We start from the raw sequence: 25,764 nt of genomic DNA on the forward strand, positions 1-25,764 counted from the left end.
TTCTTGAACAGTGTTGAAAACAGGTGTCAATCTTTTAAGTTCCTCTCCACCTTTACCTCTCTCTTTGGGTTTTCTTCACCAGATGTTAGTCTGTGGGATTTATTTTATTAAGGTTTTTTTTAACTGATGTTTTACTTTCATGGATTTATAGAATGGTTTGGGTTGGAAGGGACCTTCAAGACCATGTAGTTCCAACCCCTCTGCCCTGGGCAGGGACACCTTCCACTAGACCAGGCTGCTCAAGACCTCATCCAACGTGGCCTTGAACACTTCCAGGGAGGGGGTGTGCACAGTCTCCCTGGGCAACCTGATCCAGTGTCTTTTGTCCTGGGTGGAGCAAGGGTATCCCTCTCCCTTTGCGGTAGCAGCCTCTTTTCGAGTTTTAAGGTCAGTTAAATTCTGTTCACTTTTAAATTTTACTGGAGCTTTGATTCCTTAAGTAAAGGGCTAACTGAGAAAATCACTTTGGTTAGATTTCATTGATACTTCTGCTCTTATTTAATTCATTTGTAAACTCCTTACCCTAGCAAGTGTTCACCACACAAGTATACCAGTTCTTTCTGCTCATAACAGGGATGGGTTTCTGTAGGCTGAGGAATTTAATCCCTCAAGATGTAGAGCTCCTGCAGGAACTTTTGATTCCTGTTATCTGCCTCTAGTTTGTTATATCTTAGTTTAAATTCCAAAAAACAACTGGATTCAGAAACACAGCCCCATTACCTCCACTGCTAATGCTATGCATTGTGAAATCCATTGGTTTCCAGGAGCTGCATTGCTCAGGGCTTTGATGCTCTTTAGGTAATGGACTTTTAAAAATACATGTGAAGGGAGTGCAACAAACCTCTGAACTGTGTCAATAGTCTGAAAGAAGGCTCAGCTGTTTCAGAGCTTGCCAGCTGTTCTTGAGGGGTAACCTTCCATGAAAGAGACACCAGAATCACAAAGCTGCAAGTTGCTGTGCTATCATTAACTAAAGTTTGTCAGGCTTGCATTTCAACAACTGATCATAAGCAGTACTCATTGGTTTAATACTCACAGGGTACTGATGCACACTTCTTGATCTGATCTGCATCAGGATGGTTTGTCAGTTAAAATCCAAGCATGTTCCATGCATTTGAGAGGGCCCTACCCCCAGACCTCAGTGCAGTGCTTGTTGCTCTGGCTGTCTACCACACCCTTCAATGAGCAATGATTTGATGAAAAGCCTCAAGCTGCTGGACAGCATGGGAGTTATTACACTCACCTGTGCACTTCAGGAGCTGAGGAGCAAGTCTTTGCTTGCTTGGCTTGTCCATCCTAAAGGGGTAGGCAGACAGGTGGGTCAAACAGCCAGAGAAGGGAATATTTTAATGCTTTGGTCTAGGAGAATCACAGAACTCTTTTTGGTTAGAAAAGCCCTTTAGAATCATGGAGTCCAACCACTCTCTAACTTTACCAAGTGTGGTGCTAAACCATGTCCCTCAGCACTACGTCTATAATTAGGAGTAACTAGGTCTAGGAGCCCCCAACACAAGAAGGACATGGAACTGTTAGAGCAGGTCTAGAGGAAGGCTGGGAAGATGTTCAGAGGGCTGGAGCACCTCTCCAAGAAATCTACTTGAAATTGACAGGAAGCTTTCATTCCAGTGGAATTTTGCTTTGATTCATCCTCCTTTTGTCAATCTAACAGCACAACAAACAGTCAGAAGTGTGTAACTCTTTTGCATCTGTTAAAGGCAGTGCTCTATCCACGGAAGTGCCTCTTGGAAAACTTAGTGACAGTTACCAAAACTATGATTTGTGGTCATAATAGTGCCTGGCTTACATTCCTTACAACAAGCATTTGGGTTTTTTTTCCCCCCCAAATTTAAATTCCCAAAGTAACCTGGCATGCCTCCAAGCTTCATAAGCTTCTTAAAGGCTGTGTTAGAGAAGGAACTTGTTAAAAATCCATATTACTGTTTCTAAGGAGGAGCAACTGTGGTCTCTCCCAGCACAGTTATATAATACCTAATAAGGTATTATATGTGTCTTGAATAAATCATTGGATATGGAAATCATACAGCACAAAACCAGGGATTTGTCTTTGTAAGAGCTTCAGGTCATCTCTGAAGAACCCCAGGGCTGTCCATGCAGGGCTGGTTGTAGAGAAGCTCTCCCTCTGTGTGCAGTAAAAAGAAACAAACGCGTTGCCTTCCACCCAGTCTTGATGTTTCTTAAACATAAGGGGAGTGTTCAGAATCAGTCTTTTACAGCACTGACACCAGGGAATGTGATAGGCTAAAACACTTCCAGATTGTCTCGAATTCCAGGTGATTTCCTGGCGCTTTTTCTGCTGGGTGTGTGCTTTTCCACATCAGTGAGGCAACTTCAGTGACCTGAAATGTCTTCTACAGATGGGATATCACTACAGTGGGACAATCTATATGTTGGGTCCACAGTGTCAGTATGAGCACCGCAGATGAGTGGGGAGCCCAGATTTCCCTCTCTGCTGCAGCTCAGCAGGTCTTGAAACCACGGGCTGTAGCTGCTGTTTATTTCCACTGCTGTGTAATTTCTGCCATTGTAAGCATTCCAGAAAATAGGGGCAAAAGATGTTATAATAATTATTGTTATAAAATAATAGGGGGGGGTTAAGCCATTTTTGTCCAAGCAGGACATATTTTGAATCCATGATAGGCATGCAGGTGTTTACCTTGACTCTTGAAACCAAAACACCACAGGTTATGATGTGGTCTCTCCAGTGTGAATATCTTTATTGTGTTGAAGCTTGGTAAGCTGCAGCTCTGTACCATTCCAGTCAGGCCAAACCTCAGTGAGACATAACTGAGTAAACTTCTGAATGCCAATATGGACTTGGAAACATTTGATTCATGCTCTTACATACATTACAAGGCATTTTTTGGGGGCCAAAGATATATATACCACAGGGTTTGTTATTTGTGGTGGTTTGTTGTTTGGGGGTTTTGTTTTAGCCTACCTGTTTTAAAAAGGAGAGTATTATTTGGATAGCCTTTAAGGGAAAGTCTTAATGTAGTTAATCTTAAAACTCTCTGAAGAGCTGAATAAATACTTACTCATTTTATGTAAGACTTCTGGTTTTCATTTTAAACTTATGCCTACCAGTTGGAACTTCATGTGGGTGGCAATCTGACTGAACCTGTACAGTGTTTTAGCTGAGAGCATGGGAATATAAAGAGGCTTTAAATTCTCCTTGAAGGTGCACCTGAGAATTCCTTCTTTGGTGAATTTTCCTACAACAATTTGAATGCAGAAGGCTGCAAAAATGAAACGGGGTGTGTAAAATCATTTGTGTATCTCAGGGCAAAGAAACCCCACAATAGTTATGTCCCATAACTGGGAGGGGGAAAGACTGACACTGGATGTCATGAAACCAACAGGGGCAATGACTAGACATTTGTCTTTCCAGGAGACCACCAGCATAGAGCAATGATGTGACCTGTGGAAAGCAAGTATTTTGTTGTGGCATCGCTTAGACATGCTGAGCAGCACAGGCAATAGAAGAGCACAGTACATTCCATTAGTGGTATGAAATGTGGGACATCTTGCTCTAGAGCATACATTGTGGTGCCTATCAGCCCCCTTTGCTGATTTAGCTCATGACATCTAGCAGAAGACTAACTTGGCCAAAACCAAATCCATGACTGAGGAGTGAGGTAACAGTAATGTGGGAGCTGGGTTTTCACTGGGTTAGTGAATGGACTGGGTCTGGGGGTTCAACTGTGTTTGAGCTGGGTGGGAGCAAAGAAGAGGCAGTGGGGGAAATTATTATTCTGTTGAATTGGTTTGCTTGGAAAAGGCCTTTTAAAGTCATCCAGCCAACCATTCCCTAACTCTACCAAGGCTGATGCTGAACCCTGTCCCTCAGCACCGCATCTGTGCCTCTTTGAAACACCTCCAGGGATGGGGATTCAACCACCTCCCTGGGCAGCCTGTTCCAGTCTTTAAGAACCCTTTCGGGGAAGAAATTTCTTCTGATGTCCAACTTAAACCTGCCCTGCAGCAACTTGAGGCCGTTTCCTCTCGTCCTGTCACTTCTTCCTATGCTCCAACCTCCTTTCAGGGAGCTGTGGAGAGAAGGAATGGCAGCCTGGGTGCGAGGAGACTCCTTCTTTCCCCTCTAAACCCACATCGCCTCTTCAGCAGGAGCTGCATCCTTACGCTGCCTCCCCTCACCGCTTTCCACTCGCTGTCACCTCAGCCCCCCGGCACGCCCCGGGCGCTGCGCCCGCCCCTGTGGAGGCAGGGCGGCGCCTGCGCGCTGCCGCCGTGCCCAGGCCGCAGCCGAGCGCGGTGGCGGCGGAGGCTGTGCCGCCTCAGCCATGTCCGGCGGGCAGCGGGGCATGCCGCGCCACGGCGGCGGGGAGCCGGGCGGGCTGCGCAGGTGGGAGCTGCCGCGGGGCGCGGGGCGGCTGGGCCCTGCCGCGTGTTGCTGCCGCAGGCTGTCCGCGGAGCTCCGGGGGCTGTGTGGGCGGGCGGCGGTGTGGCGCTGCCCGTCCCAGGGCGCCCGTGGGGGCGGGCAGGCGGTGGGGAGGGCGCAGGGTGGGCTTGGTTCGTTCTCTCCTCCGGCCTTTATCTTCCTCTGTGTCCGCGAAGGGTGGCGGCGAGAGGCGGCTGCTCGTTGCCCTGTACCGTGTGCCCTCCTGCTGCCCAGGAGGCTCCGGGCAGGGGCTGCTTCGGTGTCTTGTGTCAGTGGGGTCGGAGCTGGGCTCGCAGCGAAGGGCGCTGCACATCCCGGGCTCTGGGACTTGCGTAGGTCTGGTGCGAGGGGTCCCTGGGGCTCCCCTCGCAGTGTGCAGGGAGTGCACGGCGCTGGAGGGAAATCCTGGAAATACAGGAATCCTTTTTATTCAGCTTCTCCCCCTAGATTTTCTGACCGTCTTGTACCCGAGGTGCTCCAAGCCTGATTTCTCCCCTTTCCACCCCTATTCTAGGTCTTTAAACAGAGTGGTTGTTGTTGAGAGTGGTTAAAGAAAGGACTTCCGTCTTTATGTTGCCTTTTTTTTTCCTTTTGCAAAACCCGAGCGTGTTGAAAGCCTCCTTTTGGCAGGCTGCTTGTGCTGCGTGTTGGTGACTGTGAGCCCTCTGGGAGCAGGAAACTCCCAAAGCCAGGCAGGGTGGAGGAGGAGGAGGAAGACGGGAAGGAAAACAGCTTGTTAAGGCGAGATTAAAATAACAAAAAAAAACAACAACCTTCCTTTCCCTTGAGGTTGTTGACAGAAAACGTGCAGAGACCTGGCACAGGGAGGAGAGTGTGTGTGCTGCTCACTGGGGCATGGAGAACAACACCTCACTGTGCACTTGCTCCTCCACAGCAGGGTGTTTGCTCTGAGGGGGCTGCAGTGCAGGGTCACCCTCCCGGGGAGGTGGTGGTGGGTCTGCAGGGCGTTTCTGAGCCCTGGAGCCAGGTCTGATGTTAGTAGACACTGTGACAGTGCTATATTTAATAACCTGTCATTTAAGAAGTCAAAGCTGCCAGAACTGAGGTGGAAAATGTAGGTAACTTCTTCGTCTTTAAGCCATCTCTGGCTGTCCTTCCAGCATACTGAAAGCACCTCTTGTGGGGACTCTGCAGCAGTACCTGGTAAAGAATTCCCCGTGTAAAAATGTTTCCACATCACCTTGTGACCTACTTCTCTTTAGCCATGCTGTTTTCTTGTGTTGAAGCAATGTCTGTATTTTCCTCATCCACAAGCTTAGTCCTGGATAGGCTGCTATAGAAATGTCAGATAATGCACTGAGGACAGTCTGTGAATGTTGACACTTGTCAGCAGTTCCATCAGCACTGGTGATGGTCCTCAGCTGTTGCTTTTCCCCCATTTTATTTGCAAATAGAATAGACTTTTGGCTTCCTAAAATGTCAGTAGCTTGTGTTAAAACTGATAATGTGGACTGCATTACTCAAAGACCTTCTCTGAGTAATTGCTTTCTCTAACACCTTCTGTTGTGTGGCCAGAGTAGGCTGGTGGAGATCTGATCTGTATGCCCAAGGTGCATTTTGTAACTATGAATGATGACTCTCAGGCTGTCCAGTTTTGTTTTGCACAGGCAGTGCTCAGTGGCTTGATTTCTGACCCCCAAAAAATCTTTGCTTTCTAGTTCTGTGCAGCACCCACACTGCTGGCATCAAGACCAAGAATGTAGAAGTTGGCATGATTCAGATTCTTTGGTGTTGAATAAATGTCACTGCAGACACATGGGGCAGTGGCTGCACAGGTAAGGAATAAATGTGGTGAGGTTTGTTTAAGCCTTCGCTTTGCTGCACTCCTTTCTTTAGAACTGCAACCAGACTGTGGAGGGGATTATTTGAATGATTTCTAATCACAGAGCAGCACAGAGTTAGCAGGTGATGCAAGAGCAGACCATGCAATCTGGCTAATTGGAGTTTCTGTTCATTAAATGCATTGAGCAGCAAATGTTCATACTGAGTTCTCATCATCTTCCAGCTCTGCAGCAGCGCCAGAACATTCAGGGCCTCTTTCTAGTTGCTCCAGCTGGGAAGGTAGACTTGAAGAAGGCAGAACAATGAGGACATCAGCTAAAAAAATGACCAAGTAGGTATTGAGCAACTATTAACCATTCTTCCATTGCTTTTAGCAGCAGCCATCTGGTGATCTCCAGCTTCTTTGCATGCATTCATGATGGGAGACACAGTCAGGCTGCTTCATAGGAAGCCTTGAGGGGAGAGTAGCACTGAGAAGTCTCATCTCCAAAGCCATTTGCAAAACCTCTTCTTTCTCAGATTAAATTGAACATTCATTACAGCTTCTCTTAAGAAAAAAATAACTGGAAGAGTGAAAGGACAACTGAAAAGCAGCCATCAAGGCTTGGAGAGAGATCTGGCTTTAGATCATTCAAGCCAAGCTCCTTTATAGTCTCCATCTTTGTTTTACTGAGTTTAAGCTGTTCCATGTTTATGTTTGTTGTTACACATGTGCAATGTCATCAACATTTGATGTGTGGTGCCAGAGTACAGGCTGGTTTTGCTTGGAAAAGACCCAGTGCTCAAGATGTGGCCTCACCAGTGCCCAGGACAGGGGGACAATCCCTTCCCTGGTCCTGCTGGCCACACCATTGGTGATCCAGGCCAGGATGCTGGTGCCCTTGTTGACCGCCTGGGCACACACAATGGCTCATCTTCGTCTGCTGTCAACCAACACTCCCAGGTCCTTTTCTGCTGGGCAGTTTCCAGCCACTCTGCCCCAAGCCTGGAGCCTTCATGGGGTTGTTGTGACCCAAGGTCAGGACCCAGTGTTTTACACTGTTGAACCTCATCCCACTAGCCTTGGCCCATTGATCCAGCCTATGCAGGTTCCTCTGCAGAGCCTCCCTGTCCTCCAGCAGGTCAACACTGCCTTGCAGCTTAGAGTCATCTGCAAACTGACTGAGGGTGTCTCAGTCCTCTTGTCCAGATGATTGATCAAGATACTGAAAAGAGCTGGCCCCAGTGCTGAGCCCTGGGGAACGTCACTTGTGACTGGCCACCAACTGGAGTTAACTCTGTTTCCCCACCACTCCTTGAGCCTGGCCATTAGCCATTTTTTTTGCCCAAAGAAAAGCATCCACCCATCCATGCCAAGTACATGTTGCTCTAGCTGTAAAGCTGTGAAGGTGGTTCTCAACTTCATTCTAATTTTTGTTTTTAAGTTCTGTTTCAAGTGATTCCACTAACCCAGCTGAAAGGGAAACAGATGAAGTGGTTCTGAGGAGAAGACAAAAACAGATCAATTTTGGAAAGAATACCCTTGCCTATGACAGATACATTAAAGAAGTCCCAAAGTAAGTTGCACTGTGTTGCACATCCAGGTAAACTCTTTATTTGTTCCTGACCTGTAGGTCAGCACACAGCTTTAGTTGCCTCTTAAAACTATGTGGCAAATGTTGATAAATATGGACATTTGATTTCCCAGCCCTCTGATGCCTTTGTGATCTTGATGGACTGAGGATTTCCTTTTCTTTTTTCATAAGAATGTGGATCATAGACTCTAGAATGGTTTGGGTTGGAAGAGACCTTCAAGATCATCCAGTTCAAACCCCTGCTGCTGTGGGCAGGGACACCTCCCCCTAGCACAGGTTGCTCAAGGCCTCATCCAGCCTGGCCTTGAACACCACCAGGGAGAGAGCATCCACAACTTCCCTGGGCAACCTGTTCCAGTGTCTCCCCACCCTCACTCTCAGGAACTTCTTTCTCATCCCTAGTCTAAAGCTGCCCTCTTCCAGCTTCAAACCACTCCCCCTTGTCCTGTCCACTGTAAGCCCTTGTCAAAAGCCCCTCCCCAGCTCTCCTGCAGCCCCTTTCTGATACTGAAAGGCTGCTCTAAGGTCTCCCTGGAGCCTTCTCCAGGCTGAACAGCCCCAGCTCTCTCAGCCTGTCCCCACAGGGGAGGTTCTCCAGCCCTCTGCTATCTTCATGGCTGGCTCTGGCCCCACTCCAACAGTTCAGTGTCCCTTCTTGTGCTGGGCTCGCAGGAATGGGATGCTCCAGGTGGGGTGTCACAAGGTCTCCTGATCTGAAATGGATGTTTTGTGCACTGGCAGGAACCAGAGAATCCCAGGAGTTCATCCCAGGACTCCCAACAAGTTTAAGAAGTACAGCCGCAGATCCTGGGACCAGCAGATCAGGCTGTGGAAGATAGCCCTGCATGCCTGGGATCCTCCTCCAGAAGACACCTGGGACCTGCAGCCCGTGTGTGTATGGGTGAATTCAGCCAGCACATGGCTCTTGCTTCACAGGAGGACTCTCCTTCCTTTAGGACTTTCTAACTGGGAGCAAAATCAGGCTTTAAAAATGGGAGTCCCCTTGAATGCCTTGATCTCCTTTGGAGTTCTGCTGGTCTTGAGGATACTCCTTTATGTAATCTAAATTCTGCCCTGGGGTGGAAGGCTCTGATCTCTCCACAGCATTGTACCCCTTTTCCCTCTGGTTACACTGGTGAGCACAGGGGAAAATTACTGCTCTAACAGGGGATGGGCATAAGCAGAAATTGGGTGCTTCCAGTCCTTTGGCCTTGCTAACCTTTCCAGCCTTCCCTTCTGAGGTCAGTGGCCTCACCTTTCTCCTGCAATAACAATATTAGAGGATGTGAGAAGTGGGAGAAGATCAGAGAGTTTGTGTTCTCTGCGGGACAGGCAACTGTGGTTCAAGATGTTAATTATTAACTGATAATTATTCTTGCAGCTTAACTGTCTTGTGCTTGGAGTGGGTAGTGTTTTAAACACTCTTTTTTGTTTGCCCTTTGCTGTTTTCAGGAGTACAGAACCCTCAGGAAGTTCCCAGGAGAGGTTCTGCAAAGATCAGGATGTTTCTGGCTCCTTTGTGTTTGATGAAAACCAGAAGAGAAATGAGAGTGAGGATGAGTGCAGACAGGCTGAGTACACACCAGAGAGGTACCAGAAAAAGCTTCTGGGGGCAACTGACTGAAATCTTTGAGTAGCTGTTGGTGCTGTCAGTGTTCTGCAGGCAGTGTGCCCTGAGGGAGGGCAGCTAATGCTCAGCCTCAGAGCTGGGCACTTCTGCTGTTGAATCTAATCCATGCAGAGAGCATTGTGTGTGGAAAAGCTCTCAGCAGTACAGAACTGTGTGATTAACATCAGAAAAGGGGATTTCAGCTTCTCTCTTCACACAGTGGAGCTCTGAGGTTTCTTTAATCACTGTTGGCAAGGGCTGGAAGTAGGAGACCATTCTTGGAAGCAAGAGTGACCATCCTTAATTAGCAGTGCTATGGACAAAGAGTGAAGCACCTTGAGCTCTTCCCTCTTTATTAAGATACTGTGAGCATAGAATCCTAGAAAGGGTTGGGTTGGAAGGGACCTTAAGGATCACCCAGTTCCAGCCCCCCTCCCTGTAGGCAGGGACACCTCCCACTAGCCCAGGTTGCTCAAGGCTTTATCCAGCCTGGCCTTGAACACCCCAAAGGCAGGGGGCATCCACAACCTCCCTGGGCAGCCTGTTCCAGTGTCTTACTGCCCTCACTCTAAAGAATTTCTTCTTCATTTTCAGTCTAAATCTGCCCTCTTCCCGCTTCAATCCATTCCCCCTTATCCTAGCACTACAAACCCTTGTAAAAAGCCCCTCCCCAGCTTTCCTGTAGCCCCCTTCAGGTACTAGATGTAGAGGAGACAAGAGGCATGCATGTGGAGCTCAAAATGGTTCTGCTTCCAAGTTTCTTCTGTGGTTGTGACTGGGTTCACTTCCCCAAACACAATGGAGTGGTTACCAACACCTGAGCCCTTTCCTTTGTGCTCCTCTGTGCTTGAAGAGTCACACCTTAAAAGAGAAGAGGGGAAAACCAGCCTTCCTCCTTAGCATGTGCTGTTATTTTGCAGAAACCTGCTAAGCTTTTAAGCAGAAGCTGAAAAAGGTCATGTGTGTAAAGTTTGTGTCTTGTTTTTGCAGCCCCTGCTCTCCTTACTCTTCTCCAGTATGGAAACGTAGAAAAAGAAGCAGCCCTGGCTCCTCTGTGGTTTCCAAGAGCAAAACCCATTATGAGAACATACTGGAAAGGTATGAAATGGGATTTATCCCTCCAGTGGTTGAAAGCTTTAATTCTGCCTCGTGGTGGGGCTGTGTGTGCAGTTTGAGGAAGGGAAATCATGCTAGAGGTACTGTGTTGTATGGCAGTGGGCAATGCTCTTCGATGTCTGGGTGGATGATCTGGGTGAGGGGATTGAGTCCCTCATCAGTAAGTTTGCAGATGACACCAAGCTGGGGGCAGGAGTTGATCTGTTAGAAGGTAGAAGGGCTCTGCAGAGGGACCTTGACAGGCTGGACAGATGGGCAGAGTCCAAGGGCAGGAGATTGAACACATCCAAGTGCCAGGTTCTGCACATTGGCCACAACAACCCCATGCAGTGCTACAGGCTGGGGTCAGCGTGGCTGGAGAGTGGCCAGGCAGAGTGTACTGGTTGATAGTAGGCTGAACATGAGCCTGCAGTGTGCCCAGGTGGCCAAGAGGGCCAATGGCATCCTGGCCTGGATCAGGAACAGTGTGGCCAGCAGGAGCAGGGAGGTCATTCTGCCACTGTACTCAGCATTGGTTAGGCCACACCTTGAGTCCTGTGTCCAGTTCTGGGCCCCTCAGTTTGGGAAAGATGTTGAGTTGCTGGAAGGTGTCCAGAGAAGGGCAACAAAGCTGGGGAGGGGTTTGGAGCTCAGCCCTGTGAGGAGAGGCTGAAGGAGCTGGGGTTGCTTAGCCTGGAGAAGAGGAGGCTCAGGGGAGACCTCATTGCTGTCTACAACTACCTGAAGGGAGGTTGTAGCCAGGTGGGGGTTGGTCTCTTCTCCCAGGCAACCAGTACCAGAACAAGAGGACACAGTCTCAAGCTGTGCCAGGGGAGGTTCAGACTGGATGTTAGGAAGAAGTTCTTCACAGAAAGAGAGATTGGCCCTTGAAATGTGCTGCCCAGGGAAGTGGTGGAGTCACCATCCCTGGAGGTGTTTAGGAAGAGACTGGATGGGGTGCTTGGTGCCATGGTTTAGTTGATTAGATGGTGTTGGGTGATAGGTTGGACTTGATGATCTCAAAGGTCTCTTCCAACCTGGTTAATTCTGTTCTAAGACAAAACACAGTTGATTCTGCGTGTGTGTGAAGCTTTAGGCAGCACTGAAGTCCTTGTTTTTGATTGCTCCTGGAACCTGGTTTCTGCTTCTGAGGTTGCAATTCTGCAGTTGCTGGGTATCTGCCACAGTTACTCCTCACTGCAGTTGTGGCACACAGAGGGTGGGCAGGTTGATGGTTTCAGTTTTTGCTGGGATCAGCAGACTTCTCACTCTAAGTTTAGTAAAAGTATCTATGAAGTGTGGGGGTTTTCTCTCAAGCCACTTCTGATGATAAGCATGAAGAGGAACTGTGTGCTGAAGTCCATGATTTCAGGCCTTTTCACTTCTTAGTCTCACAGAACCAGGACATCAGGAGGCCTTTTCAGAGTGCTCAGAGTGGGAAGCTTTCAGTGACAATGATGAAGTAATGACAGTGCAGCATGGTACAGAAAGAACAAGGTAAATACCATCATGATGATGCTTTTTTCTCTTGCCTGCTTTGTGGTCTGAAGGTTTCCTTTGCTTCTGCTAATCTTTCTTGTCCTTCACTGTTCAATGGGACATTTTGTTCTTTTCTTCCCCCCTTACATTTCCTCCAGCATGTGGTGGTTTTGGTTGGTGGTGTTATTCTCTGAGTTGACTTGGCCTTTTTCACTCTGATTTTTCCATCTGTTGCTTTCTGCTGCTTCCACTATTAAGCAATGCTGGGAGTTGATCTCCTTTCACCCTCTTTGTTTGATGGAAAACAAAGGCACCTTACAGAATTGGGCCCCATGATTGTTCCTTACTTCCTCAACCTGGGAGCTGAGAGCTTCCTCTCTGTCTCCTTAGATGATGATGATGATGTTCTGTAGCTGACAGCAACGAGAGTTCCTTGTTTTTATGCAGTGACCCAGTTCCAGCCAGTTCTTCTTCAGGATGGAATAATCAGAAGCAGAAAAACCCCAACTTCTTTCTGCCTGACAGCAAAACTTGGAGAGAGACAGACTGCAGGCTGGAGAGGTAGGAAATGGCAGGGGGGGCTCAAGTAATGAGGGGTGCTCTTTGAGTGTATTGTTAGGAGCACAGCTGCTTTATTGCTGTAGCTAATCACATCTTCTACAATAAGGAGCTTTGAAGTGTTCCCTTTTACTATTCTTCTTAGGGTTGTGTTGGCCAGTATTTATGTGGTAAAATTCTGTCCTTATGATGTTGTAAGGAGAGTGGTGGGAACAGAGTTAACTCCACTTGGTGGCCAGTCACAGCTGGGCTCAGTGCTGGGGCCAGTTCTCTTTGATACCTTGTTCAGCTGTCTGGACAAGGGGTGAAGACACCCTCAGACAGTTTGCAAGTTGGGAGGGAGCCTTGATCTGCTGGAGGGTAGAGAAGCTCTGCAGAGGGACCTGGCCAGGCTGGAGGCCAATGGGATGAGGTTCAACAAGGCCAAATGCTGGGTCCTGCACTTGGCTTACAACCCCAGGTGTGGCAGGAAACTGCCCAGCAGAAACAGACCTGGGGGTGTTGGTCAGCAGCAGCTGAAGATGATCCAGTGTGTGCCCAGGTGGCCAGGAAGGTTGCACTTGATGATCTTAAAGATCTTTTCTAAGCAAAGCAATTCTGTGATCCGTGTGACAATCTCTAGTAGAGGAAATAGAAGGCTGGAGCTGGATTTGGTGCTAAAATGTTCCCATAATAAAGCCACTGAGTCTTTGGGGATTGTTTTGTTTGTAGGCTCAAACTTTGCAGCAGTTTGTTGGATGGACAGCAGTCAGAATACTCTGAAAGGGGATGGGGAGGTGCAAGTGCTGAAGGCAGAGTAATGAGGAAAAAAATCTAAATACCAAGGTGAGTAGATGCTGGCTGCTTGCTTCAGCTGGCCTGTTGCAGTAGCTCCTGCCACAGAACCCAGCTGTCAGCAGAACAGTTTCTCTTTATTCCTTTATTAATGAGTGGTTTATCCCATCCTCTTGGATTTCATGCAGCACCTTCATGAAAAGATCTCATGGATCAGACTTAGTGAATTGCAATATTTACCTATTCAGCCAGAAGACAAATGGGTTTAGCTTAGCCCCCAAATGACAAGTGCCAGGTTGTTTAGAAGAGAAGGCTCCAAGGAGACCTTATTGTGGCCTTCCAGTGTCTGAAGGGGGCCTACAAGAAAGCTGGGGAGGGACTTTTTAGGGTGTCAGGAAGTGATAGGGCTAGGGGGAATGGAATGAAATAGAAACGGGTAGATTCAGATTGGATATTAGGAAGAAACTCTTCCCCATGAGGGTGGTGAGACACTGGCACAGGCTGCCCAGGGAGGTGGTGGAAGCCTCATCCCTGGAGGTTTTTAAGGCAAGGCTGGATGTGGCTCTGAGCAACCTGATCCAGTGTGAGGTGTCCCTGCCCATGGCAGTGGGGTTGGAACTGGCTGATCCTTCCAACCCTAACAATTCTGATTCTCTGCCTCTCAGTATTTTCATGCAGAAGTCCCAACCTGGCATTTGCAGCAGTAGATTTCCATGACAGTTCTCTCTTGGCCTGTAGGTTCCTGTGGTGCTGGAATGGGTGCTCATCTTGAGTCAAACTGCTTTAGGCTTTTGTGTCATTTGATGGTCTTTGATCTTCAATTACTGCAGGCTCTGAAACATTATGGTCTGGGGTATAAGTGCAGTTACGTGTCCAGTTCTGGGCTTCCCAGTTCAAGAAGGATAAGGAACTACTGGAGAGTGTCCAACAGAGGCTATGAGGATGATGAAGGGACTGGGGCATCTGTCTGATGAGGAAAGGCTGAGAGCCCTGGGGCTGTTTAGTCTGGAGAAGATTGAGATGGGATCTTAATGTTTATCAATATCTAAAGGGTGGGGAGCAAGAAGAGAAGGGGCCAGGCTCTTTACAGTGGTGTCCTGTGATAGGACAAGGGGCAGTGGACACAAACTGGAACACAGGAAGCTCCACCTCAACATGAGGAAAAACCTCTTTGTTGTGAGGGTGCTGGAGCCCTGGAGCAGGCTGCCCAGAGAGGTTGTGGAGTCTCTTTCTCTGGAGCCTTTCCAGCCCAACCTGGATGTGTTCCTGTGTGACCTGCCCTAGGTGATCCTGCTCTGGCAGGGGGCTTGGACTCAATCTCCAGAGGTCCCTTCCAACCCCCAACATTCTGTGATTCTGTAGAGACAGAGCTGTGGTGCTGAGGGCCATGGTTTAGCAGCAGCTTTGGTAGAGTTGCAGAATGGTTGGACATCATGATCTTTTCCAACCAAAATACTTCTGTGGCTCTATAGATGCCCATTTACCAGGGATCTTGGGATGTTCTGCAGGATGAAACCCCTGGAGGCACTAAGAATGTGGCAGAGCTTTACACTAGTTAGGTCTGGAGTTCTGGCAACATGAGAAAAGGCAGGCAGAGCTTTGAGAAAGTTGTGGTAATGTCATTGTGCTGTTGGCCTTAGGGATTTTAAATCTAAGTTCTTTTGACCATGAAGAAGACTTCACCTGGAGTCACTTTTCCAAAGGGCTAATTCAGTGTTTGAATATGTCCAGTCTCTCCTTGTATATAGAAGTATTGAAGAAGAAGAAGGACTTTCTCCTGTGACACAAAATGGTTTGAGGAATAGGGATGTAGTCTGAGATCAGCAAATCAAGTCTTGGAAACCTGGTGCAGTGACAGAAGAGCTGCACTGACAGAGGAAGAGATTTACAACCAGCATCTGTGCAGTCCACACGAGGTGAAATGTGCAGGTAAAAGCAGCACAGCTCTGTGCAGCTGAGCTCAGAGCCTTCCTCATCTCCTAAGCAGTGGAACAGGTTGCCCAGGGAGGTTGTGGATGATGCTCCCTCCCTGGAGGTGTCCAAGGCTAGGCTGGATGGGGTCTTGAGTAACCTGATCTAGTTGAGCGTCTCCAAGCCCATGGAACTTGGAACTAGATGGGGTTTGGAACTGGGTGGTCTTGAAGGTCCCTTCCAACCCAAACCATGCTAGGATTCAGTGGATAATGAGAACTGAGAGAAAATGTATTTGAGGAATTCATAATGACTTTTAGGTAGAAATGAGCAGGAGGTTGGCAAAGAGACTCAACTGCTTCATTCTGTTTGACGAGGCTTCAGGGGGAGGTAGAACTCCCCCTGCTTTTCCCTTACTTAGTTCTCAGAGTGTTGATACTCCTGCAGCTCTTCCTTAGTGAGGGCAACATGGCTTTGTCTTTTCTCCACAGCTTTAAGCCCAGGACATGCAGAGCTCTGCTGCCCTAGCACTGCAGCTTGAGAGAGAGATGTTTTGCTGTAGATGACCTCACACCTTGTCTTTGTAACACCATTTTACCACTTTTTGCTTAGGTTTTTCCAGATCTTTAAGGATAGTTTTCTGCAAGGTCTGCCTCAAGTGTAAAGCTCCAGCTGTGGCTAAGCCTCTGCTGCAGTGATGATGGATGCTCCTTAAAGCTTTTGTGAGAGTCTTTCTGCTGGACCTGCACTGGCAGATGACACCTGCATCCTGCTGTGAAGGCTGCTGCAGCTGATGGATCCTTGCTGCTGCTGTGTGAAGATTGTGCTGCTCAGCCTGAATCCATCTTACACTGGGAAACTGGTCCAAGGTGGAGTCAAACTGAAGAATGTCACCCCTTGAACCAAGGGGATGAACCCTCTTTCCTCCTCTGGACCAGAACTGTGCATCCTACATGAAGAACTGCTTCAGAAGAATGTAGATAACTTCAGCCTTCCTCCAAGCTGCTAAAGACAAACTGTTCTTGGCTTTTGGTGATCATCCCTGTGGCTATTGGCTGTTCTCTAAGAGTTGTTAAGCCAGCATTGGCCTGAGCCTCCTGAGAGGAGAGAAGGGGAAGGGAAATGATCATCGAAATCAGATCCCTCTCCTTTAAGGGATGAGTAAGTGGAGAGCGACCTGGGGTTTGCTTTGGTGTGTGGTGTAGCCTGAGCCAAAGAGCCAATCTGCTGCTGAGTCATGAAGGTGACTGCAGTGCCTGCTTTTGGTGCTGCTCTTGGCCATGGTGTGTCCAGCCTAAGGGTTGTGATGGTGCTGAGACAGGCTCTCCTTGTTTTTCTTCTCTAGCACTGTGCTCAGAAGGTCCAAGGGAGAGCTGTGCCTGTGGTGAAGTTTAGACCAAATTCATGTGTCAGTTGCAAGAATGTTTTGCAGTCCTTGTTGCACTTTATGTAGCATACACTGGGATACAGGAGCTGGGAATTGGCTCTGCAGGAGTCTGGCCTCTTGGGAGGCCTCTGCAGTGGTGGGGATGAGGGGCGGCAGCCTTGCTGTGGGGCCAGCAGTAGCGTACCCAGGGCCAGAAGCCCACTGTTGTAGCAAGCTGCTTCCCCAGAAACCACTTCCAGCCTTTCCCCAGACATCATTTCCAGGCATTGGGGTTCAGTGGTGTCCCAGCAGAGTGGGGTGTCCAAGGGCCCTGTCTGTGCAGCACTTTATAAAGCCCTCCTGTGTAGAGCTTTGGTGTTGTCAGCATGCTCTCTTGTGGTCTGTGGTGGGATTGTCACTTTATGGGTGAAGAAATAAAAGAGTTCAAGTTTCAATCTGTTCCAGGACCATGGCACATTCTCAGCTGAAGACTCTTGGGTTGGCCAGGTCCATGTCAGTCTGCTTTTGCTGTTATGCTGTCAGAGCTTCATTAGAAAGGAACACGTGGGTTTAGCAGCCCTGCTTTGTTCCAGGGTGGGTGGGTGAGGGTGTTTATTTGGGTGGGTTTTTTTCCCCTGTGGTAAGAGTTTTCAGAGACTGAAGATCCTATAGGGAGTATCCAGCTTGGGTTGTGTCCAACCCCTCAGTTTGTATTTTGACATAGAATCATGGAATGGCTTAGGTTGGAAAAGACCTTAAAGACCATCCAGTCCAACCATTTTCTAGCTCTGCCTCTTACCAACACTTCCAGGGATGGGCATTCAACCACCTCCCTGGGCAGCCTGCTCCAGTCTTTAAGAACCCTCTCAGGGAAGAAGTTTCCTCTCCTGTCTAACCTAAACCTGCCCTGGCATAACTTCAGGCCATTTCCTCTTGTCATGTCACTTCTTCCTTGGGAGAAGAAACCAGCCCCCACCTGGCTCCAACCTCCTTTCAGGGAGTTGTAGGGAGCAATGAGGTCGACCCTTGGCTGCTTATATCCAGACTCAACAGCCCCAGCTCCCTCAGCTGCTCCTCCCCAGCCCTGTTCTCCAGACCCTTCCCCAGCTTTGTTGCCCTTCTCTGGATCTGCTGCAGCCCCTCAATGTCCTTGAAGTGAGTGGCCCAAAACTGAACCCAGTCCTCGAGTGCTGAGCACAGGGGACAATCCCTGCCCTGGTGCTGCTGGTCGCACTAGTATTGATCCAGACCAGGATGGCGGCGGCCTCCTTGGCTACCTGGGCACGCACTGCCTTGTATTCAGCCACTGGCAACCGACCTGATGAAACTCACCACAATGTTTCCCACCCAAACTCCATGACCTGGACCTAGCTAGACCGGCACAGCTCCTGGGTCACAGCTGGCTGTGCTCTCACCGTCCCCTATCGTGTCACCCGCTCCCCCGTCCCCTTTTCCCTTTTCCTCTCTCTTTTTTTGACTTCCCCCCCCTCTTTTTTCTTTCCTCATTTTTCCCCTCTCCTTTCCCCGCCCCGCAGCAGCGCGCGCCAAAACCGCGCGCTGGCTTCTCCCGCCAACACGCCCCGGGGCGGAGCCGCTTGGGCGAAACCATTGCCCGGAGCGCGCAGGGGTGCGGGAGGCCGGGGAAATGGCTTCGGGATCGCCCGAGCCGAGACCGCCGCGGTGGGGAGAGCGTTTGCTTCGTGCCCAGCAGCGGCTCGGCTCGGAGGGCCGAGCGGGGAGAGGCAGAGGGCTGGCGCCTGCGCTTTTTCCTTTCTTCGTTTCCTCACCCCTGCTGCCTACCTGCGCCCACGGGAGGGGGCGGTGCAGGCGTCCTGCGGGGGGCGGTGTCAGCGGACGGCGGCGGGAGATGCGAAGGGACTAAGCGGGAAGGAGGAAAAGCTGCGCTGCTGCAGGGCTCCCCGCTCCCTCGCCTCCTGCTAGGCGTCCTCGCCGTCCGCTTCTCCGCTCCAGCGCTCCCGAGCACACTCCGCGCCATGTCTTTCCGTCAGAGGAGCCCGCACGGCGGCCCGGAGCGCAGGTAGGCGAGACGAAGAGCACCCATGCCGCTCCTCGTCGCTTTGCTCCGCTCCTCTTCGCTCTGCCCTTTCCCTTCTCCCCGCTCCCTGGTGCGGAGCGGCGTGCAGCGCCGAGCTGCCCTCGCCCCCGGTCCCCGCGGCCCATCCCGCCCCCCGCGTGGCCTCCCCGCCGCCCCTCACCCGCCATGTTTGGCCCCGGGACGGCCGAGCCCCCCTGGCTGGGGTGCGGGAAGAGAGGCTGAGGGTCCCTCGGGGGGCAGGGCTGTGAGCGCCCGTTCTGCTGTGCCCGCCGTTGTCCGGGGAGGGTGGCGAGGGGCGGTTGTGGGGCCGTTGGTGGTGGCGTGGGGAGAGGCTCCCTTAGAGGAACTGGGGGTCTGCCCCTCCTTGTGGCGCTGAGCTTGGTTTGTCGGGAGTAAAATTAGTAATTAATGGCGCCATGTGCTGATGTTTCAACGAGGTTGATGAGATAAAACCACCCCCATGGAATCACAGAACGGCTTGGGTCGAAAGGGACTTGCAAGACCATCTAGTCCCAGCCCCGTGCCGTGGGCAGGGACACCTTCCGCTACAGCAGCTTGCAGCCCCCTCCAGCATGGCCTTGAGCACTGCCAGGCTTGGAGCTTCCTCCACAGCTTCTCTGGGCAACCTCTTCCAGTACCTCACCACCCCCATGGAGAAGAATTTCCTCATCTCAATCCAGCTTCTTCCAGTCTGAAACCATTACCTATTGTCCTGTCACTCCATGCCTTTGCACAAAGTCCCTCTCCAGCTCTCTTCTCGCTGCCTTCAGGTACTAGAAGGCTGCTCTGAGGTCTCCCTGGAGCCCCAACTCTCTCAGCCTGTCCTCACAGCAGAGCTGCTCCAGCCCTTCCATCACCTTCATGGCCTCCCCTGGCCATGCTCACATTGTCTTGGTTTGTCTCTTTCCAGCCCGCAGCCCCCACCTCGCTGGTCCCAAGGAAGGAAACGTGGTGCAGACGGGAAGAGGAGGAGGCAGAATGAGGCTGATTCATCTGGTTTTGAGGAAAACAAGCCCAGGCCTTCTGACAGCCGGCTGGACAGGTAGGGACTGCATGGATCAGAGCACCTCTGCTCTTTTGTTCATCAGGAGCTCTGCTTTGTTGTACTCAGTTTTTCAAGCCCTGCCTATTTATACATCACTCCTGGGCCATAAATGGTTGATCTTAAAGGAGGGAAAAGCACACTCCAGTGCAGTGTTCTTTTCTAATCCAAACAGAAACAAATGCTAAAGATCAGTGGAGGTTAAGCAGACTTTTGCAGAGGGCCCTGTGCTGTCTGCTGTGGAGTTTTAGTTTTCATGCTCACTGGGTTTCATCTAAAAAGAACTTTTAGTTGGAATTGAACAACAGCTTCAAGGCAATGCAAGCCAATCTCTCAGCTGGGAGCAGGCAGGAAGTTGGGACTGGTTTTAGTACAGCTAATTTCAAGGCACCCAGAGAGCCTCCAGATCTGCTGCAAAAGCTCTGGGCAGTGGGATGCAGTTTAGTTTTATACTTGAGAAAAATTGGTCATTAGGAAGACAGGAACTGGAGAATACATTTAATAATCTGAATGCAGGCAGCTGTTGTTGGCTGGGGAGGTGATCTTCTGTTTCCCCTGCAGCAGCCTGAATCTGCTTGTGGTGCTAAGGGGCTGTAATCAAGTTGTTAAATACTAGATTCCAAAGTTATAGCAAATCTCAGTTCACTAGCTGGAAACTGCCTGGGTTTCTTGTGCTTCCCCCCCCTTCCCCCCCTTTTCCCCCCTCATGGAGAACTGCTTAATGCTGTCATGTAGTTTTACTTAATTAGCTGTATGCTCCAACTTTTGTCTCTTACCTAGCTAATTAGCCTGCAACCATGAAAGAATAATTTTTTTTCTTAACCTGTTTAGAGGAACCAAAATAAATGAGTAAAGGAGTCCATTTGGTATTTCATAGAATCACCAAGGTTGGAAAAGACCTCAAAGATCATCAAGTCCAACCTGTCACCCAACACCTCATGACTAGACCATGGCACCAAGTGCCATGTCCAATCCCCTCTTGAACACCTCCAGGGACGGTGACTCCACCACCTCCCTGGGCAGCACATTCCAATGGCCAACAACTCTCTCTGGGAAGAACTTTCTCCTCACCTCCAGACTAAACTTTACCTGGCACAGCTTGAGACTGTGTCCTCTTGTTCTGGTGCTGGGTGCCTGGAGACCAACTCCCTCCTGGCTACAACCTCCCTTCAGGTAGTTGTAGACAGCAATAAGGTCTCCCCTGAGCCTCCTCTTCTCCAGGCTAAGCAACCCCAGCTCCCTCAGCCTCTCCTCATAGGGCTGTGCTCGAGGCCTCTCCCCAGCCTTGTTGCCCTTCTCTGGACACATTCAGGAGTCTCAATGTCCTCCTTAAACTGAAGGATTCAGAGCTGGACACAGGACTCAAGATGTGCCCTGTGCTCAGCACTGGTTAGGCCACAATGACATCCCAGCTCCTGCTGCCCACACTATTCTTGATGCCTGCCAGGATGCCATTGGCCTTCTTGGCCACCTGGGCACACTGCTGGCTCATCTTCACTTTCTGAAGGACACCAGCTTAACATTAATTCAAGGGTAGGCTGGGTTCCAGTGGCATGCTGCTGTAGACATCTCCAGAAATTTCTGAAGATAAAAACATCAAACCAGAGCCCAAACCCTGAAACTTCAAGGTGCTTCAGTTTGCAATGATGAAGTTTTAACAGAGCAAGACTTTTTTCCCAGCCCTTGGTGGTGCTATCAACAAAGGAAATGAATAGCTAGCAAACTGTGAATGGGGTAGACCTACAATAAAATCAACTTTTAATGTGGAGGCTTTGGGGTTGTTTTTTCCCCTCTTTCTAGTTTTACAACCCCAGAAGGCCCTGGACCCCTCTCCCGTTGTTCAGACTGGGGAACTGCAGTGGAAGAAGATGAGATGAGGAGCAATGTTAACAAGGAAATTGCAAGGTACCCGTGGGTGTTTGAGATGGAATGGGGAAAGGGGGGAGGGGGAATGGTTGCTGTCATGTAGAATCAGTTGTTTTAACTTTAGTCTGGCAAAATCAGGCCAACCTCAGTGCCTTGTCTGCTGCTTTAGGTCAGCTTTGGCTTCAGTCCTGCTGGGATGAGCTAGCATACACTGGAAAGTTGATGCGTGCCACCAAGATCTCCTTTCTGGAAGAAACCTTGCCAGAATCATAGACTAGAATCATAGAATTAATAAGGTTGGAAAAGACCTCAAAGATCATCAAGTCCAACCTGTCCCCCAACACCTCATGACTACTAAATCCTGTGGGCTGGATTCTTTTGAGTCTTCTTTCCCTAATTACTGGTTTTTTGCATATCATAAAATGATTTGGGTTGGAAAGGACCTTCAAGATAGCCAATTCCAACCCCCTGCCTTGGGCAGGGACACCTTCCACTAGAGCAGGTTGCTCAGAGCCATATCATTGCTATAGAAAGATTTTTGTGGAAAAGGCTTAGGCAAAGGAAGTACTCAGTGTTAGAGGGGTTTATGGGATAAGTGAAACATCCATTCTGCTCTGGAAAGGTGTTGATGCTTCTAGGTGTTGCCTCCTTCTAGACTGCTGCTTAGCTGAGAAGTAGAACCATCTGTGAGCTCCAACAGTGTGCAGCCTCTCTGTTCCTAATACTGATCTGAACTCTTCCAGGTACAGAAGAAAGCTCCTGATCAATGAGTTTTCCAGAGAAAGGAAGTCCTCCTCTGGAAGGTAGGTTAGAGCTCTGGCTTAGCTGCAGAAAATCCTGATGATAAAAGCTGAATTTTTCACCTTGCTTCTTAAAATGCTGAGCTTGAAGTTGTTCATCTTCAGGCTGCTCCAGCGTCATTGCTCAGTAACATCCCAGGTGTTCATACAATCAATAAGGTTGGAAGAGACCTCAAAGGTCATCAAGTCCAATCTGAAAAGCTTTAATGTTTCTTGATCATCTTCTGCACCTGGGCTGGTTTGAGTGTGGCTTGTTTTCAGTATTGTCAAGCCTGCAGTGGTTTGTTTCTTTCTCTAGTTCTGATTCGAAGGAGTCCACGGTGACCGTAGACCTGGAGACGGATGAAGTGGTTTTGATGAGAAGGCAAAAACAGATCAACTATGGAAAAAACACAATTGCCTATGACAGATACATTAAAGAAGTCCCCAGGTAAGCTGCTGGAGTTTCTGGAAAGCTTGGGGTTGGATTGTGAGCCCCATCTCCTCTGCAAACCTCCTCAACTGAGACAAGTTCAAGCAGAAGACAAATGACGCTTTTCCAGACATTTTGTACCACAAAAGTCCCCTTAAGCATCAAATGAAACGTGGGCTCTTTGGGTTTTTTAACCAGTTGGTACATGAGGAATATCCCTTCCAACTTCCTCATGCTGCAGAAATGAAAATGAAAGTTCTTTGGGTTGTGCTTCTCAACCAGAGGAGATGAAACTTGCTGCTTGCAGTCAGTTTCCTCCCTGGGGAGCACGAACACAAACTGGACTGCAGTTGGAATGAGGTTTTCAGACCTGTAATTGGTAATCACAGCTGCAGGACCTTGTGGCTGGCTTTGCTGAACTTCAAATAATCTTTTGGGGGGTTTTCACATGGAGCAGAGAACTTTTCACTGGAGTGCTTGGAATTGCATAGATTTTCCTCATAAACAATGCAGTCACTTAGACTTTGCTGCGCTGTGTCAGTGAGGCTGGGTAGCAGGCCAGCCATCTGAACACCTTGAAGCTACCTGTTGTGTGTGTGCAGGAACCACTGGTGAACTTTTCCTCTCCCACTATCTGAGCAGGTGCCATCGGATACCAGGAGTTCATCCCAGGACTCCAAATAAGTTCAAGAAGTACAGCCGCAGGTCATGGGACCAGCAAATCAAGCTCTGGAAAGTGGCACTGCACTCCTGGGATCCACCTACTGAAGCAGGATGTGATCTGCAAGAAATGTATGTATGCAGGATTCAGGGTTAGGAAAGCTCATGTTCAGACAACCAAACCACTAAGCCCCTTTTTGAGAGCAGGCAGTGGCTGCTCTTTTCATTAGTTCCTTGTCCCACACTTGGTGCCACTTAGTTCCTTCTCAGTCCAAATATCCAATAGCTAGATGTTGGAGCTGGACTTACTCAGTGTCTTTGCAAAGGAAGAAACAATCATAGAATCCTGGAATGGTTTGGGTTGGAAGGGACCTCAAAGATCATCTAGTTCCAACCCTTTGCCATTAGGACACCTCCTACCAGACCATCTTGCTCCAGGCTTCATCCAGCCTGCCTTTGAACACTGCCAGGCTTGGAGCCTCCACAGCTTCCCTGGGCAGCCTGTTCAGTGTCTTGTGTGGCCACCATTTTCTGAACTCTTCCTATCAAGTGCAACTTGCTACTAAAAACTGAGTTTGTTTTTAAGCTGTGTTCTTCTAAACATTTACAGTAGTCCTGTGGACCTGGGTGAGATGGAGACAGAGTCTGTTGGAAGCAACTCCACTGAATCTCAAACAAGCTGTCAAGATCCTGAGGTAAGCAAGGCTCTCATTTGGTAATCATTAATTAGTGCAGCACATAAAAGTGATTCCAGAGTAGCCTGGGTATGTGAGGAGTTCCCTGGCCTGCTGTGTTTAGGGACTGCTCCTAGAACTGAGAGACCTTTAAATCCAGGCATTTCCCCATCTATAGCCAACATCTGTTTGGAGCCTGAGGGTACAGAGACAGAATTTGAATGACTGTCTCAAGATTCATTCATAGAATGGTTTGGGCTGGAAGGGATTTTAAAGATCATCTAGTTTCACCCCCCTGCCCTAGGCAAGGACAACCTTCCACTAGACCAGGCCTTGTCCAACCTGGCCTTGAACACCCAAGGCAGGAGGCACTCACAACCTCCCTGGGCAGCGTATTCCAGAGTCTCACCACCCTCATACTGAAGAACTTCTTCCTCAGATCCAGTCTAACCCTGCTCTCCCTCAGCTTCAAACCATTCCCCCTTGGCCTGTTGCTAGACACTCTTATGAAAAGTCCCTCTGCAGCCTTCCTCTAGGATCTCCAGGCTGAGCAACCCCAGCTCCCTCAGCCTGTCATAGCAGAGGTGCTCCAGCCCTTAGATCATCTCTGTGGTCCTCCTCTGGACATACTCCAACAGCTCTGTGTCCTCCTTATGCTGGGGACACCAGAACTGGAGGCAGTATTGGAGGTGGGATCTCAGCAGAGCAGAGCCAAGGGGCAGAATCCCCTCTCTTGCCCTGCTGGCCACACTCCTCTTGGTGCAGCCCAGCACACAGCTGCCTGTGTTTGAATGGGCAGCAGCCTTCACTTACCTCCCTTAAAGAGTAACCCTGGGCCTTCAAAGTGTTCATGAGCCTGTGTGGCAGGCTGATCCCAAGGAGTTAGAGATGTGAAGTGAAGGATTCCATAACCAAACCTGTCTTTAACTGCTCATTATCCACTGCCTGTGTTTTGCAGGATCCCTGTTGTGGCACTCCCACCAAAGTTAGACACGTTGACTATCAAGCAGAAGGTGAATTTGACTTGGAAGTGTGTTTGGGTGAGCCACTGAAGGATTTTGATACTGTGAGTTAAAAGTGTCTTGTGCAAGATGACTCGGAGGCAGTTTCCCTGAAACTGGAGAGGTTGGCTTGATTCACAAACTGGCCATAGTATGAAAGCTGAAGTTGAAGAGTGTTCTCTAAGTTGTGGTTGCTCTGCATGTTCTCTGGGCCAAACTCCTGTCCAAATACAGGTGTCTGATTATTTTTTTTCCCCTCCTTTTTAATTTATGTATATCAGAGTTTGTATATAACTTTTCAATAGAAGACCTAGCCCAAGGCAGTGCTGTCCTCCAGTATCAATAGTTCAGTGAGCTCTTCCTGACCCTGCCACTGTGTCCATTGCTTCAGTTGTTCCACCTCCAGATCAGCAGCGAAGCAGGGAGGTATTTCTGAGCACCTCTTTGACCTTGCTTTTCCATCTGGCCCTTCTACAAAGTCACAGAGTCACAAGGCTGCTTGCCTGTTGCATATAAACAGTTCTGGAGCTGCCAAACTGCTTCAGAAACCCCTGGAAATGAAACCCTGCAGAAACTGGAGGTCAGCCTGGTGAAGCCCAGGCAACGGTAGCCTGAACTGGAGTGATGACTCCTTAATTAACCCTGCCCAGGACACAGTAGCTAG

At 49.3% G+C, this 25,764-nt stretch overlaps 2 protein-coding genes across 2 annotated transcripts; both read left to right on the forward strand.

Moving 5' to 3' along the window:
• The first annotated feature begins 4,279 nt into the window (after nt 1-4,279).
• LOC104303598 (histone RNA hairpin-binding protein) lies at nt 4,280-15,401 on the forward strand. The gene is made up of 11 exons (XM_054172266.1): nt 4,280-4,384; nt 6,100-6,216; nt 6,447-6,554; nt 7,648-7,779; nt 8,539-8,688; nt 9,250-9,387; nt 10,397-10,504; nt 11,891-11,998; nt 12,428-12,541; nt 13,250-13,363; nt 15,044-15,401. The coding sequence occupies exons 1-10, from the start codon at nt 4,323-4,325 to the stop codon at nt 13,353-13,355; spliced, it is 1,143 nt and encodes a 380-aa protein (XP_054028241.1). The 5' UTR covers nt 4,280-4,322; the 3' UTR covers nt 13,356-13,363; nt 15,044-15,401.
• A 3,094-nt stretch (nt 15,402-18,495) lies between these two features.
• Nucleotides 18,496-25,195, forward strand: LOC104303597 (histone RNA hairpin-binding protein). Its single transcript, XM_054172290.1, has 8 exons — nt 18,496-18,627; nt 19,556-19,687; nt 21,488-21,592; nt 22,297-22,356; nt 22,652-22,783; nt 23,408-23,557; nt 24,036-24,120; nt 25,058-25,195. The coding sequence occupies exons 1-8, from the start codon at nt 18,584-18,586 to the stop codon at nt 25,172-25,174; spliced, it is 825 nt and encodes a 274-aa protein (XP_054028265.1). The 5' UTR covers nt 18,496-18,583; the 3' UTR covers nt 25,175-25,195.
• Nucleotides 25,196-25,764: the final 569 nt, after the last annotated feature.

This window comes from Dryobates pubescens, chromosome 23 (assembly GCF_014839835.1).
Source record: "Dryobates pubescens isolate bDryPub1 chromosome 23, bDryPub1.pri, whole genome shotgun sequence".
In the NCBI taxonomy this organism is placed as follows: Eukaryota; Metazoa; Chordata; class Aves; order Piciformes; family Picidae; genus Dryobates; species Dryobates pubescens.

Bases quoted from the DNA above. Each gene is read 5' to 3' on its own strand.
- LOC104303598 (XM_054172266.1), top strand. From the start codon at position 4,323: ATGTCCGGCGGGCAGCGGGGCATGCCGCGCCACGGCGGCGGGGAGCCG. The intron at 8,689-9,249 runs GTGTGTATGGGT...TGCTGTTTTCAG, and splicing joins ACCTGGGACCTGCAGCCCGT to GAGTACAGAACCCTCAGGAA. The intron at 9,388-10,396 runs GTACCAGAAAAA...TTGTTTTTGCAG, and splicing joins GCTGAGTACACACCAGAGAG to CCCCTGCTCTCCTTACTCTT.
- LOC104303597 (XM_054172290.1), top strand. From the start codon at position 18,584: ATGTCTTTCCGTCAGAGGAGCCCGCACGGCGGCCCGGAGCGCAG. The intron at 19,688-21,487 runs GTAGGGACTGCA...CCCTCTTTCTAG, and splicing joins TCTGACAGCCGGCTGGACAG to TTTTACAACCCCAGAAGGCC. The intron at 24,121-25,057 runs GTAAGCAAGGCT...TGTGTTTTGCAG, and splicing joins CAAGCTGTCAAGATCCTGAG to GATCCCTGTTGTGGCACTCC.